This window comes from Lampetra fluviatilis, chromosome 50 (assembly GCF_964198595.1).
Source record: "Lampetra fluviatilis chromosome 50, kcLamFluv1.1, whole genome shotgun sequence".
NCBI lineage: Eukaryota > Metazoa > Chordata > Hyperoartia > Petromyzontiformes > Petromyzontidae > Lampetra > Lampetra fluviatilis.
Window position 1 is genome coordinate 5053628 of NC_136324.1, and position 14542 is coordinate 5068169.

General features: G+C 61.8%; 1 protein-coding gene across 7 annotated transcripts in view; it reads right to left on the minus strand.

Moving 5' to 3' along the window:
- Positions 1–14542, minus strand: part of DOP1A (DOP1 leucine zipper like protein A) — a 45095-nt gene that overhangs the window by 22464 nt on the left and 8089 nt on the right. For 3 of the 7 annotated variants that reach the window (XM_078878289.1, XM_078878286.1, XM_078878285.1), the window contains exons 7-20: positions 13908–14007; positions 13187–13296; positions 12704–12824; positions 12278–12398; positions 11182–11301; positions 10698–10812; positions 7126–7425; positions 5781–6576; positions 5098–5432; positions 4081–4236; positions 3567–3667; positions 2581–2978; positions 1593–2153; positions 950–1307 (exon numbers count right to left, since the gene is read on the minus strand). In XM_078878289.1, coding sequence (XP_078734415.1) covers positions 950–1307; positions 1593–2153; positions 2581–2978; positions 3567–3667; positions 4081–4236; positions 5098–5432; positions 5781–6576; positions 7126–7425; positions 10698–10812; positions 11182–11301; positions 12278–12398; positions 12704–12824; positions 13187–13296; positions 13908–14007 — 3692 coding nt within the window. The other 4 variants (XM_078878288.1, XM_078878287.1, XM_078878291.1 and 1 more) reach the window with 4 other exon arrangements.

Sequence of the window (14542 nt, forward strand, 5' to 3'; positions counted from 1 at the left end):
GGCAGATTGGCGAAGGTCGGGGAGGAGCAGCAGGAGGAGCACACAAGTGCAGCACAACAATATATTATTCTGCACCGCACTCTGCTAACAACGTAGCCCCGCAGCCGCCCATAGCCACCCATTGTGGTGGGCGCCCGTACAAGCACTATCCAGGCTCATTCCTGCTTAGCCTGCTTCGGGCGCTTGCTGGGCGACTTCGCCATCGGCTCTCACGACGCGACGGTCCACACGCCAGCCCACAGCGACTCCGGGCATCGTCACGACCCACTTGCACCAAATATTTAGTGCAGTGGTTCTTAACCTTTACTGCGGTCCTTGCACCCCTTTGGTTCTCAATAGTAAATAAATAGGCAGGTTTAATTAAACGAAGTAGTTGTACTTACGTGCCCGTGATTAATTTGTGCTTCGATTATTTACCTTCTAAAAAAACCTGCCCATGTCTTGCACCCGCAGAAAGGGCATCAGGTTAAGAGGAAGAACCACTGCTTTAGTAGAATGGCAATTTACAATTTTACACAGAATTACGCAAATTGGGGACGATGCAACAACGGAGTCACGGTCAGCAGCGCACTGGACGCACAATCCTGAGGTCACGCCGGTCCAATTCTATCTCCCGAGAGTTCATGAAGCTCCCTGCCCCACCCCCAACCGCCTCTGTCCACCGAGCTGTGTGAATGTGAAAGTTCCACCACAGGTGGTCTATAATCGTCGGTCGCGTGTGGCGGTGGGCACTCCGACCTCGATCCAACGCATCTGGCCAGCGTGGAAGTGCGGACCAAATAGCCCTCTGGAGCGGTGCGATCGCGGAGGCCTCTCCGTCAGCAGTGACGTGAGCGAGCAATTGCAGGGCTGCACCTTTGCCGTTTGCATGCTAATTATTTGCTCAAGGAAAACTGAAGCCGATGACCGTCTCAGGTGCTCTGCGGTGCTGCTGGCTCCGGAGCCCAACCTGCGCGGCGAGCACGAGTCGCTGTCCCCCTCCTCCTCCTCCTCCTCGGACGACGAGTCCCTGTTGGTGCCGTCCCCCTCCCTGGCGCCATACCACGCCTCCAGCCCGCCGGCCTCGCCCAGGTACGCCGGCGGCAGCCGCATCGGCAGGTCCTGGACGGCCGGCGCCGCCGGCGCCGCCGCGGCCGAGACCCCCCGCGCCGCTCCGTGCCGGACTTTGGGTCGCGCCCCACCGCCACCTTGGTCCAGCGTGCTGCTGCTGCGGCTGCGCGGGGCGCCGGACTCGACGCCCGGCGCCAGCAGCGGGAAGGAGCTGGGCCGCGGTAGCACGGTGCCGCACGGCGCCGTCACCGCACCGCCTGCCGGTGGCGAAAGGAGTCGCGGGTAAATACTCGGCTCTCGCGTTCATTGAACGGCACACCACGGACGCCAAGAATAGTGGGGTGCGCCGTCGAACCGTGAGCACGAGGACTGGGCGAGCGAGCATCGAACGAGAGACGGCATAAACGTGGCTGAGAATGGAGTCGGCAAAATGAAACCGGTACAAACGAGACGCACGGTATGAACAAGACCAGAGATCAGGAAATTAAAACGAGATGGACGCTACAATCGCAACAACTAAAATAATGACCCTTGAACCCAACCTCGACTGGGATCCGCCGGAACGCTCCGCGTGGTGGTGGCAGTGCCGCCGGACTTGCCGCGGGTCTCACCATCGACAGCGTCTCCCGTCTCCGCTTCCCCTCCACCCTCCAGTCTCGCGACGGCCTCCACCACATCCTCCAGTAGCCGGCACACCTCCGGATCGATGTCCCGGCAGACCACCCTACCCTCCTCCTCCTCCTCATCTTCGTCCGCCTCGTCCGCCTCGTCCACCTCCTCGTCGGCAAGGCTCGAGTCACCCGTGCGGTCGCTGACCCCGCTGTCGGAGCGCGACCTCGTCGAGACGCCGTGCGTCGAGCCCGTGTCGTCGTCGTCGTCGCCGCAGCCGCCGTCGTCCTCGTCGTCCGCCGCGCCGGGCCCCTCCTTGGCGTGGCTGGCGCTGGGCGGGGAGGAGGAGAGGGGGCTCTCCGAGTCGGCGCCCAGCGGGTTCACGGTGAGGCCCACGGGGACGCGGGGCCCGCCGTGGGCCACGCTGGACCCCCCCCGCGCCACCCGCTCCGTCACGTAGTAGCCGGCGTGGTCGCCGGACGCGCGCACGCATACTGGGCGCACACACACACACATCGTCGTTATCATCATCGTAATCATCATCGTCCGTGAAGCAAGTGCTGTAAGCGAACGCCACAATCCCACTACCTACACGGCAAACAAAGCACACGCAGGCTATCACGGAAAGTGCTATTATCGAGCACCTGCTAAAGCAGGCAAAGTGCACATGGAGGTGAGCACCATACCTGGCTAGCACCATGCCCGGCCGCCTTTGTCTCCACAGTGCTGATACATCGCACGAGGTTTTCAGGAGAAGCCCAGGAACGATTCAGCTATTCACCGCATGACTCGCCACGTACGTTGGCCGGCGCCAAGAATCGAACCCACGCACCCGAGATTCGTGGCACAGTGCGCGATCCGCTGCCAAACTCCTCCTACAATCACCCACAGCGGGGCAACCCGCGGCATCCCCAAACTCACCGCTCACTCCAGTCACCTCCCGGGCGCCGGCCTCGCCGGACAGGAACGCCCCTTCCACCACGCAGCTCCCGCCATTTCCCCGCATCCCCGGGTCTCGCAGCGCCATCTCCCCAGCTCCGTCGGCGCCGGTTTCCAGCGGCTCGCCGGCGCGCGGATCGTCGCCGAGCTGGCGCAGCGAGAGGGCGCGGGAGCCGGTCCCGGCGCCGGACTGCCGCAAGGCGACGGCCGCCAGCGACACGCGCTGCGTCTTGGGGTGCAGCAGCAGCAGCAGCGGCGGCTCGAGCAGGCGCGGCACGTCGTGGCGCTGCACGGCGTGCGTCAGCCACTCGTGGCACACGGAGGCGCACTGCCCGTCCGACTCCACGCAGCGCAGCGAGTCCAGCATGAGCAGCAGCGACCTGCCGGCATGCCGGGTCGCTCGGTCGGTCACTCGCCTAGCCGGGCGTTCACTCGCTCAGTCACTCAGCCGGTCAGTCACATGGGAGTGAGGGGAGGGGAGAGGTGAGAGCCGAGAAATGGGGAGAAAATAGAGAAAGGGGAAATGGAAGAGTAGGCAGAGAGGTTCGAGGGGAAAGGTGGAGGGGGGAGAGTAGTCGGGGTCTCCTGTATTTAAGCAGGGGATGAGTTGAACTCATTGCAAGGGTGCCCCGATCGGAGCGACGCGTGGAACAGAAACGAAAGCTGACAAGTGCGCAGCGAAGCACGGGCAGGTGCACGCGTGCAATTGCACCGAAAGACGGGAAGAGGACCACGTGGGTTAGAGAAGACACGTCGATTCGAGGACGTCGCACGGACCGCTAAGACAAGCGAGCGGGCTCGGGCAGGACGCTTTTCGACAGGGAAAGACGGTGGGCGGTGGAGATTTATCGACAGAGCGAACGCGCCCGTGGGGGCGTCCGCCGCGGAAACGGAGCGGCGAGGATGCGACCGTTGCATCGCGAGACCCGTGAGAGCTGCCAACGCTCTCGGATCGATGACGTGCGTACCTGTCGAAGGTGCGCGTGAAGGCCCAGTTCTTGCTCTGCTGTAGGTCGCGCGTCAGGTGCCAGAGCAGAGCGAACTTCCTGTACGCCTCCACGCGCGTCGCCTACGCACACGCGCGTGCGCGCACAGGTAAGCAAACACGCACACGAGGGCACGCGCACACAAACACAAGCAGGCACGTGTGCGTACAAACACGCACACGCTTAAACGCATGTACACACAGGGAGTGCACGCACATGCACAGATACACCTACGATTAGCACGGTTGGCTACGCACGGCGCGAAAGACGTTCAACATAGTACATAGACCAGCAGATGAGCCCAGCCTACCTCAACGAACAGTGCCAACAGGGGAGAGCCGACGGACTCCGGAGAAGAGGGCACGGCTAGTCGGGGAGCAGCAACGGAGCTTACAGAAGGAACCGAGAGGCACGGAAAACGTCCGGCAGAGCGGATCAACAGAAGGGTCACAAGGAAGGGGGGGCCCAAGGGGCCTGCAGGGGACGGGGGTCTCACCGGCACGCGGGACGCGAGGTCGCGGGACACCACGTCTTCGCACACCGAGGGGCCGGGCGCCAGCCCGTGCAGCTGCTGCAGGAGCTCCACGCAGCGCCGGTGGTGCCGCCCCCCTCCGCCCTCGCCCAGCTGGGCCCACAGGATCGCCGCCACCATCTGCCCGCGACGCGCGACACGAGCGGGCGGGAGTTGAGCCGGGACCGCGGCGGCGCTCCCTGCCGCGCCGTCGTCTTTAATATCCGCCGACGCTACGGTCCACGTCGTTAACGGTTTCCACGCGAGGATGAACGCATTCATGCATTAGCTCTGTCCGCCAAGATGATCCAATATGATCAAAAATGTAGCATAAAGTTGCGTGGCACACACCCCGCCCCTCACCGCACGCCCCACCACTCACCCCACCATTATCAATACCCGGCATTTGCCACTAAGTGACGGTGACGTCACCACGGCACCTGTGCCAGGCCAGGTGTACTGTCGAAGGCTCGCTGACAGGAGGTCACGGGACAGACCCAGGTGCCATGGGTCGACTGACTGATATAACTCCGATACACCACCTGTGCCCTCTACTGTGCCAACTTGCTGTGTTTTAGCCGCCCGGCACTCCGCTCGTTGTTGTGAGCGTCGCTCCTCCGCCCTTCGTTGTTGTTGGAGGGCGACTGTCTCCAACTGCCCAGCAGCAGCGTCCTTCACGAGCCTCCTCACCCCACGCCCCGCCCCTCGCCAAACGCCCCGCCCCTCACCCCTCACATCTTACCACGTGCAGCTTGCGTAGTCCATGACCAGCGTTCTGATTTGGCTTTTCACATTTATAATTGGGAAGCCTTCCAGCTGACCCAAAAATCTGGCTAACTCAAGTCCGGCCGACTTTGTGTTGCACCCACGTTGAATTCGGCTGCACTGTATTATAGCTGTATACATCTCAAAGCTGTATTGAATTACACCGCCTCGTACTCCAGCTGTTCTGTACCGCGGCCGCACAGCGCCGCACCGCGCCGTCACCGCGCGGACACACACCTGAAAGAAGCGAGTCTTCTCCGCCAGGTAGCGTAGGTGAGCGTCGGTGAGCGGCGGCACGATCACCACGGCGACGCGCCCGGGGCTCGCCGGGCTCGGGTACGCCATCGCCGCCTGCTGCTGCAGCTGCTGCTGCGGCGAGGAGACCGCCACCGCGGAGACGGAGCGCGCCAGGTGCAGCAGGTCCAGGAAGCAGGCGATGGCCGTGCCGCGCACGGGGAACGCCTCGCTGCCGCTCAGGCCTGCGTCAGAGCCGCCGCCGCCGCCGCCGCAGCCGTAGCAGCAGCAGGCCAGGAGGGTCTGCAGCCACTCGGGGAGGACGCCCGTAGTGTCGCCTGCACGCAACGACGACGACACAACGGCGATGGCATCGGTGGCATCGCGATGCAGTGGCGAGCGCCAACGAATGCTCCGCATCATCTCAAGGCATAGATTTTCCCAGCCGATGTTAGTACTCGTAAAATACTTTTGGGTGAGGCCACGTAACGATCCGGCCAGATTTGTGTTGTAAAACCCTCCACCGGATGGATTTGGGAACAAAACCCTGGCCAGATCAGGAAGTGTGGCCTAATCCCAAAATCAATCATGAATCTGGGTCGCCCGCATCGCGAACGACGACGTCACCACCACCGCGCCAACGCCATCGCGCGGCACGCCGACGAGCGCCGCGCCGACAGACAAACCTGTGCCGGCGGGCAGCGCTCGGTGCGGCGAGGCCGGGCTGCCCTCGGCCACGTACACGGGGAAGCTGGAGCACTCGAGCAGCAGCTGGCACGCCGCCGCCAGCGCCGCCAGGTGGCCCTCCGAGAAGCCGTCCGCGGCGGCGGCGGCGGTGCCGTCGCTCCCCCCGTCGTCCTCCCCACGCGGCCCCCCGCCTCCCGCCTCCCCGTCCGCCGTCCGTCCGCTGCGCTTGCCCCACACCGCAAGGGCGCCGGCGCCGGTCAGTGCCCCCCCCAGCGAGATGTCGCGCACGAACTGCGCGGGGGCTCCGTCGCTGCGCAGCACGTAGCGACGCGAGAAGAGCGTCAGGAACTCCTGGAAGCGCTCGCAGCACCGCTGCATCGTCGTCTTGTGCTGCCGCTGGCGCCGCTCGCCCTCGTCGCCCTCGTCGTCATCGCTGTCCTTGTACACCTCCTCGCCCCCGTCGTCCACCTCCTCCTCTTCCCCCTCCTCCTCGTCTTCGTCCGGGTCGGCGTCCCCCGTCCCGGCCAGGGCGCCGTCGTGGCGGGCCGGGTCTCCGGGGCGCCGGCGCGCCGCCGGCGGAGACTCGGAGGACGATCGCGAGCGCTCCGAACCGGAGCCGGCGCCGTCGGAGCAGCCGCGCAATTCCTTCGGCGATTCCCGGGCGCCGCCCTCCTGCCGTTCCCGCGAGCCCGTGCCGGCGCCGGGATGCTCGCCCCTGCCGCCGCTGTACTGCACGAACTCCGTGAAGCTGCTCCCGCCGGGGGGACCTCTCGCCGGGGCGGGCCCTGCGGCGGGCTGTGCGGGGCGGGGGGAGGGGCCGACAGGTACGCGTGTGACTGTGCGTGCGTATGCAGGGAGCGGTGGTGCAATGGTCAGCGCGGTGCGCTACGAGCTCGATTCCCGCTCACGACCAATAAAAGTGGTGAATATTTTAACCGGACCTGGGCCTCCCCTAGGTCGACTTGGCCTCAAATGATTACCTGGTGCGGTGTGTAAACATCGCCACTGGGGAGACAAATGTGGCCGGGCGTGGAGCTGGCCACCCACCCCCTCGTGTGCCGTGCCGACCTTCATATAAGCACTTGCTAAAAGCACTTACCCCAAAAGGTCATACAGGGGGGGGTCTTTGTGGAAGACGTTAGCAATCGAGTCACTTCTCAGATGCCTTAAAAGTGATCTCTGATCCCCACAGCAGAGGGCAGCACATTCGTACAGGCTCTGCACTCGGCATTGCACAGCGAGTCCATGGGTCTCTGTGCGAGCCATCGGAGACCAGGCTGTGACCATCAACTCGCCAGACTTGTGAGCCCGCTTCCGGCTCAGCGACGCCACCCTGCCTCGTACCGCTGGGCCCGAGTCGCCGCCCACTCCCCCGGACGCCTCCCCCCCCTCCTCCGACGGCTCCGCCCGCTCGGCCGTCGCCGTGCCAACCGTCGCACGGTGATCGTCGCCGGGGCCGACCGGCATCGCGGCGGTCGCCACGGGGACCAGCGGCGGCTGCACGCGGCTCAGGATCTTGGAGCAGAGGCGCAGCGAGTCGGTGAGCTCGGTGAGAGAGAGCGACGCCAGGTGGCGCGTCAGGCAGCCGATGAGGCGGCGCAGCAGCCGCGGGAGGTGCTCCGTCTGGATCTCGATGTACGACTCCTGGGGAGGGGGGACCGCAGACGCGCAGCGCGCGGCGCTCGTTAGCCTCGCTAAGTCGGAGCCGCAGGCGCCGCCGCCGTTACCAGCGGTGGGCGCCGTCGTTCTCGGATGCCCGCGAGGAACGGCGCCGGAATGATGAGGGTGGCGACGGTGGTGACGGTGATGATTGCCTGGTCTCAATTTTCATTTCGATAGGATTAGAATCATCGCAATGCACTTAGTGGTGCATTCGTGTGCTCAATTGTCATTGCAATAGGATTGGAATCAATGTAATGCACACAAGTGATTATTGATTGAGTTTAACTCTCATTTCAATAGGATTGGAACCAGAAACATTCACTTGGTGATGCATTCAGTCTCGATTCTCATTTCAATAGGATTGGAATCGGCAGATTGCATTTAAGCGATCATTTAATGGGGTTCAATTCTCATTTCAAAATAATATTCATCGGCATCATGTACTTCGTGATGCATTCATGGGCTCAAGTGCCATTACAGGGACTGACAAATGCTGAACCCTGCCACGCGTGCAGGTCACGTCAACGTGCGTTCCGGCGGACGGTCCCCTCTCCTCTACAAGACCCTACGGAGGGGGAGGGCCAGGCTCTCCGTGGCCCAGCTGAGATTCGAGTGAAGGTGAGGCGACAGCGTTCAGCCGGAGCACGAGACGGCGGCGGCCTTCTGTGCGCTTGCTCGACCCGTTCCCAAATATGGATCGATGTATGTGTGTGTTGAACTTCTTTCGTACCGTACGTAGCCGACCATGCTAATCGCAGGTGCTGCTGATGCTGCGGCTACTGCTGCTGCTGATGCTGCGGTTACTGCTGCTGCTGATAATGAAGATAATATGTTTGGCCGCACAGCTGATGGTGGTAATGACAACACGGATGATAAGAATTTTGACAATGAACGATGACTATAACGGTGCTGACGATGACGAAAACGAAGATGCGGATGATGATGGTGACAACCATAATGCCGCCGGTGATGAAAACGAGCCGGCGTTAATCTTCCTCCTCGCACCTCGGAGCCCAGCGTCCACGCGGGCGGCGCCGTCATCGTCCCGACGGCCGCCAGTCAGAAATCCATCCTCCAGCCGTGACCCCAGGGTTAGTAACCACGGTGACCCCCGAGTAACCGCAATGACCCCCGAGTAACCGACACGGCTCCACGCTCCCCAGCCGCCACGAAGAGACGTGGAGACACGGCAGACGCTCCCCCAACACCGACACGATCGTCCCGCGAGTCGCTCGCTCGCTCAGCTCAGCGCTCAATTTATTTCGTTTGACAGCAACGTTGTCGGCCCACTGCTGGATCCACCCGCCCTTCCTTTTCGTCGTAACGACGCGTCACCTGTTCAGCCTGTGACCGCGATACGTTCCTGATGTTCACACCATCCCCCCCTCGCCTCAGAGTTCGTCCGATACCCATCGCTCGGAGCCTATCCTAACCGCAGAATGACGATGATCGTCCCTTGTGCCGATCCACTGCTGGATGAGTGCCGTGTCGGTGTTGTGCGAGCGTCTGCCCCCAGGTTAACGACGCCCGTCCCACACCCGTCCGCCGCGGCGCCCCTCATTGGACACAAATCAACGACACGGAAGGATTGGTCAGCGATTAGTAGCGGGCAACGAGAATATTTTAGAGACCACGCGCGAGGATTGCAGAAAGAGGATCACGGAGAAACAATTTCTGTGTTGGCAATCACCAGCTGATTGCGGATTGGAGGCGTCCCAGTGGAAAGCTGCATGCAGAGATGGCGAGCGAGCACACGCACGCAACACGCGCCCGCACGCGCACACGCACGCACGGCCTACCTGACACAACGCGGCCATCAGACTCGGTGTCGGCTGGAACACGGCCAAACACACGTGCGCAAAGCATCGGTCACTACCGCTGCGCGGGCCGGGCCACAACCCCGCGGCAGCCACCGCGGCACGCAAGCGCGCACGCACACGCACGCACTCGCGCGTAAGCGCATGCACACACACGCACGCAGGAACACACACGCACCTGCACACACGCAAACACTCGTGCGTGAACGGACGTTCGCACGAAGAACACGCGCACGCTCGCGTGCGAAAACATGCACACGCGGGTTACGCATGAACACACTCGCACACGCGTGAACACGTGCACATATATGTCAGCACACACGAGTGTGAGCGCATACACACTTGCACGCGCGCACACGGGCACACGAGCACACGGGCACACGTACTCACGCGTACATGGTAACACGCGCGCCAGCGCTTGTGCTGGCATTGCATAGGTGGACGCACGCACTCAAGCATGAATGCACAATAGTAGATGCGCAAGACACACGCACGCAAGCACGCCCTCACACACTCGCACACATCCATACACAATCACACAAAGGCAAAGATAGGGGGGGAGGCCCAGGTCCAGTTCAGATAATTGTCACTGGTGTTGGTGGCCATGAGCGGGAAGTGAACTCGTGTTACCGAGTTTGTAGCGCAGCGCGCAGCGCGCTACGCCTACTGCAGCCATCACGCACAAAAGCACATAGACACAAGCAGGTACACACTCACACGCATGCATCTGCGCACACACACATGGACAAGCATGCTCACGCACGCTCGCACACACAGAAACGCACGCACACACTCGCACGCACACATGCTCGCACACACGCGCTCGACAACACACACACGCGCTTTGTTCGCACACACGTGCTCGACAACACACACGCTCGCACCTCTTCGTCCCTGCCACCCACCGAGGCGGTCACGGCCATGAGCTGCTGCTGCCGCTACTGCTCTGCCAGGAATGAAGCGCCGCGCTACACACGCACACATCACCTGCCCGTGCCTTCGTGCGTGCGCGCGCGCGCGTGCGTTTATGTATACGCGCGCGTGTGTACGTACGCACGCGCACGTGTCTTCTGTTTTGTGCGTGTTTGAATGCATGCATGTGTGCGCATGCATGTGTGCGCATGCATGTGTGCGCATGCATGTGTGCGCATGCATGTGTGCGCATGCATGTGTGCGCATGCATGTGTGCGCATGCATGTGTGCGCATGCATGTGTGCGCATGCATGTGTGCGCGTGCGTCTGTGTTCATCTGGCTGTAAGGGGTGGCGCGTGACCATGAGTGTTGGCGAGTGCTGGCGAGTGTTAGTTTAACACGTCGGCTTGTGAGTGTTGTTGGCGAGTGACTGCGTGTAGCCGCCCGGGGTCGTGCGCGCGTGCGCACGTGCGCACGTGCGTGCGTGAGCACACGCGTGTGCGTGCAAGGAGCGGCGACCCCACCAGAGAGACGACGTCGAGCAGGAAGTCGGCCAGGACGCACAGCTCGCACACGGTCAACTCCTGCTCGCTCATGCCGCTCGGCCTCCGCGCCCTCCTCACCCCGCGCCGGGACCGCCTGCCATCGCCGCGGCAACAAGCGGACACAGGGGAGCACGGTGGTGGGGGGGGGAGGGTGGCAGTGACGACGATGATCAGCGACAAAGTGACGGCTGCGCTAAACCCGCAGCATGAGCGCGACGGAGAAGAGCAGTGCGATCGCACGCGTTCGTATGTATCCACATACATATTTACACACGTGCTCTCGTGAAGAACCGGGGATGGCGACCGTCAACCCTTCACACGCTCACAATCTCACTCGCCTACACTCACACACATACACGCTCACCGCCACTCTCACGACCTCGCTCACCACCACCGCTCTCACGCCCTCGCTCAGTCTCGCTCGCTCGCAACCTCACAGTCTCGCCCGCGCTCTGGCCGGCACCTGCAGCAGCTCTGGAAGAGGCGCGCCAGGTAGTCCCACAGGTAGTAGGGCTCGAACGAGTTGAAGAGAAGGTTGGCCGTCTTCACCACCTCGGCCGTCTGCTTGTTCTCCCTCATCTTGCTGCGTGCAAAGAGCCGACGCGCGCAGGTAACGCACACACTCGCCACGGCAGCCCGGGGACAAGAGCCTCCAGCTACCCCCTCCTCCTCTACGCGTCAGCGGCACGCACCCGTTACGACCGCCACCGTTAAGCTCCTGTTGGCGTTGCTGCCACTCGTGGACGCTGTGACGGGCGCCCTGCCCCCGAGACCGCGGGTGCCGCCCAGCGCTCGCGGTGCGCTAATCCCCTAGGTAAACGCGCCCGGTCGCCACCTGTGCCGGCCCGCACCGCCCCACGCCGCGCAAGAGTCCACGCTGTCGCTTTCACTGCCCGTCCCCTCTGCGGGTCGGTGCACGCGCGTCACCTCGCGCGCCGCGCGCGGAACAACACGGACGGCAGCACGCATCCGCGCGTGGTTGCGCGTCAATGAGCGCGGCTCCGCGCATTGCCGGCGTGAGGGTAAATCTGTCGCCGCATGTCGGCGAGTGCCGTCGGTGGGTGTTATTGGAGAGTGTCATCAGTGAGTGTCTTCGATGAGTGTTGTCAGTGAGTGCCGGTGAATCTGCATGGGTTCATAATGTAAGACATGAAACTAGATTTGAAGTTTTCGTGACTGCAGGGATCCATACTCTTTGGTTCTTTCGGTAAAGTCACGTAGGTAGACTTTAAAATAAATTACCATAGCAAGAAACAATTGTTTCTTGAATCTAGAAACAATTGTTTCCTGCTGTGATTTAATTTATTTTATTTTATACCTACGTGACTTTACCGAAAGAACCAAAGAGTAAGACATGAATGTTGGTGACTGCGCGTTGACAGTGAGTTGCTGTTACGAGTGACTGATGATTTCGTACACTGTTGCTCCGTTTCAGAGTTGTTGATGAATTGCTGGTGAGTGACACGCAGCTGCTTTAAGACGCCAAATTGCCGTTGAGCTACCGTCGCTAATTTGTGGTACATTGTGGGCAGTCGTGAGGCCGCCACGCGGGCCAGCACCTGCTGAGCTGGCTACGGTCCTTGCTGAAGAGCGGCTGGATCCCGGTACCCAGCTCCATCTCGCACTGCCCGTGGAGCGCACGGAACACCTCCACCAGCACCTCCTCCAGGATCGCCGGGCCTGTCCACGCAGCACCACCGCACCGCCACCACCATCACCACCGCCACCACCGTCATAGCCACCATCACCACCGCCACCACCATTGTCACCACCGCTTGCCGTAACCACCACCACCACCAACAACACAGTGACACCACAACCACCACCACAATCGCCACCATTCCTGGAGAAGCTCGCAGCACGCGGGGAGGATCGTGGGACAAATCGTGCTGAACAACACGCGGGTACGACCCCTGGATGGCGTCGGAGAACCGCGCCGCGTGCACGCGCGAACACCCGGGCCACGGGAACGCGCCCGGCCTCACCGATCTCAGGTTTGTCCAGCAGACTCAGGAGGATGCGGAACGGCCTCAGGTCCGGGGAGACGGAGCCGCCCTCCTCCCCGCAGCCGCCCCCGCCGCGGCCCTTCAGGATCCCGACCATGGCCTGCGAGTGCACGCACGCACACACACGCACGCACGCACACGCACACACGCGCGCACACACACGCGCACACGCACGCACGCGCACACACGCACAGACGCATGGACATACGTACAGATGCATACATATCAACACAACCATACACAACAGCATGGATCGCCCACTTTACGGGTTAACCACGCTCCATTCGTGCCGCCTGTGAAACGTGCGCACACTGATTCTACTATTCGCCACAGACGTCATCAGCAAAGGTTGCAAAATAGTGAGATTAACAACTTATACCTGGTGTACACGAGCGTAAGCGCGCACACACACACACGCACACACACGCACGCACACGCACGCATGCACGTACACGCATGTACCTGCACAAGCAGCTCGCGGGAGTAGGTGCTGAAGTAGCGCGCCCCGTGTTCCTCACGGGACTCGTCGCGCGCCATGCGGGGCCCCAACGCAGTGCCATTATTGTCGAACCCTGCAGTCAGTCACGCGCACACACACACACACGGTCACGTGCACACACACACGGTCACGTGCACACACACACGGTCACGCACACGGTCACGCGCACACACACGTGGTCATGCACACACACACGGTCACGCGCACACACACACGGTCACGCGCACACACACGCGGCCACGACACAGACAAACACGCTATTTAGTTTTCATTGAAATTATCTCTACTCATTGTGAACAATTTCCTGCAAATATTGAGTGCAAAAGTGCGCGAGTTCAGTATGGAAGTCTAATCGGGGGGGGGGAGGGGCATGCGTATGCCTGATTGTTATTTCTGTTATTGGAAATGGATACTGCTCCTGTCTGGGTGTGTGTGGCTCAATGAGTCACACTGTGGCTCAATGAGTCACACTGTGGTGAGTGAAACTAACCAGTGATTGTGACCGACAGCTGTCTTCTCACTGATGGGCAACAGTCACGGACGGTAGTGCTGTCACACACCATGTGCCAATGCGCGTGTGTGTGCCGTGCCGGCCTTCATAGGTGCTCGCTAACATCACTTGCCCCAAAAGTCTGTTAAGGCTACACGGGGGATCTTTGTCTGTGTGTGTGTGTGTGAGCGGACCCAGGAGCCAGGCGTAGAGGCGGCGGTTGAGGGACATGTCACGCCGCAGCACAACGTGCAGCACGGCCGACAGCAGGCGCACCGTGTCCAGCTTGGTGACCTGCGTCACCACGCCGCGCGGCACCGTGCCAGACCACGTACGCACGCCATACCACACACCGCACCACATCAATGCACCGCACCACATCGCACCACAACACACAGTACGGCACCACGGCAATGACTGATGGTCTCTGCCCGGTCACCGATGACGGCACAAAAAAAACCCCGTCGCATTAAATTTGGCTCCGCACTTAAAACTGGCTAAATCCCAGCTCTGAGAATTAAACACACCAATTTGACTGCCAGGCCACGAACGTTTCTCTCAGTGACGGGGCGCGTGGCAAAAGTGCGGCCCTCTATGCCGAGCAAACCAGCGTTCGCATGAAGAAGGGATCCATAACACCAAGGGTCGTGCACTGCTTTGCAAGATTTCCGAATGGACTCTCCGTCTCGTGACGACGCGACGCCGGGGGCGCGATCGTGGTCACGTCGCCGAGTGGTCAGATTCCATCGACCGTCCGTCGCGCTGTGCACAGCCCCTGGCCAGGATCGGAGCCACGGTGCTGGGCATCGACCCCGTGGAGGAGAACGTG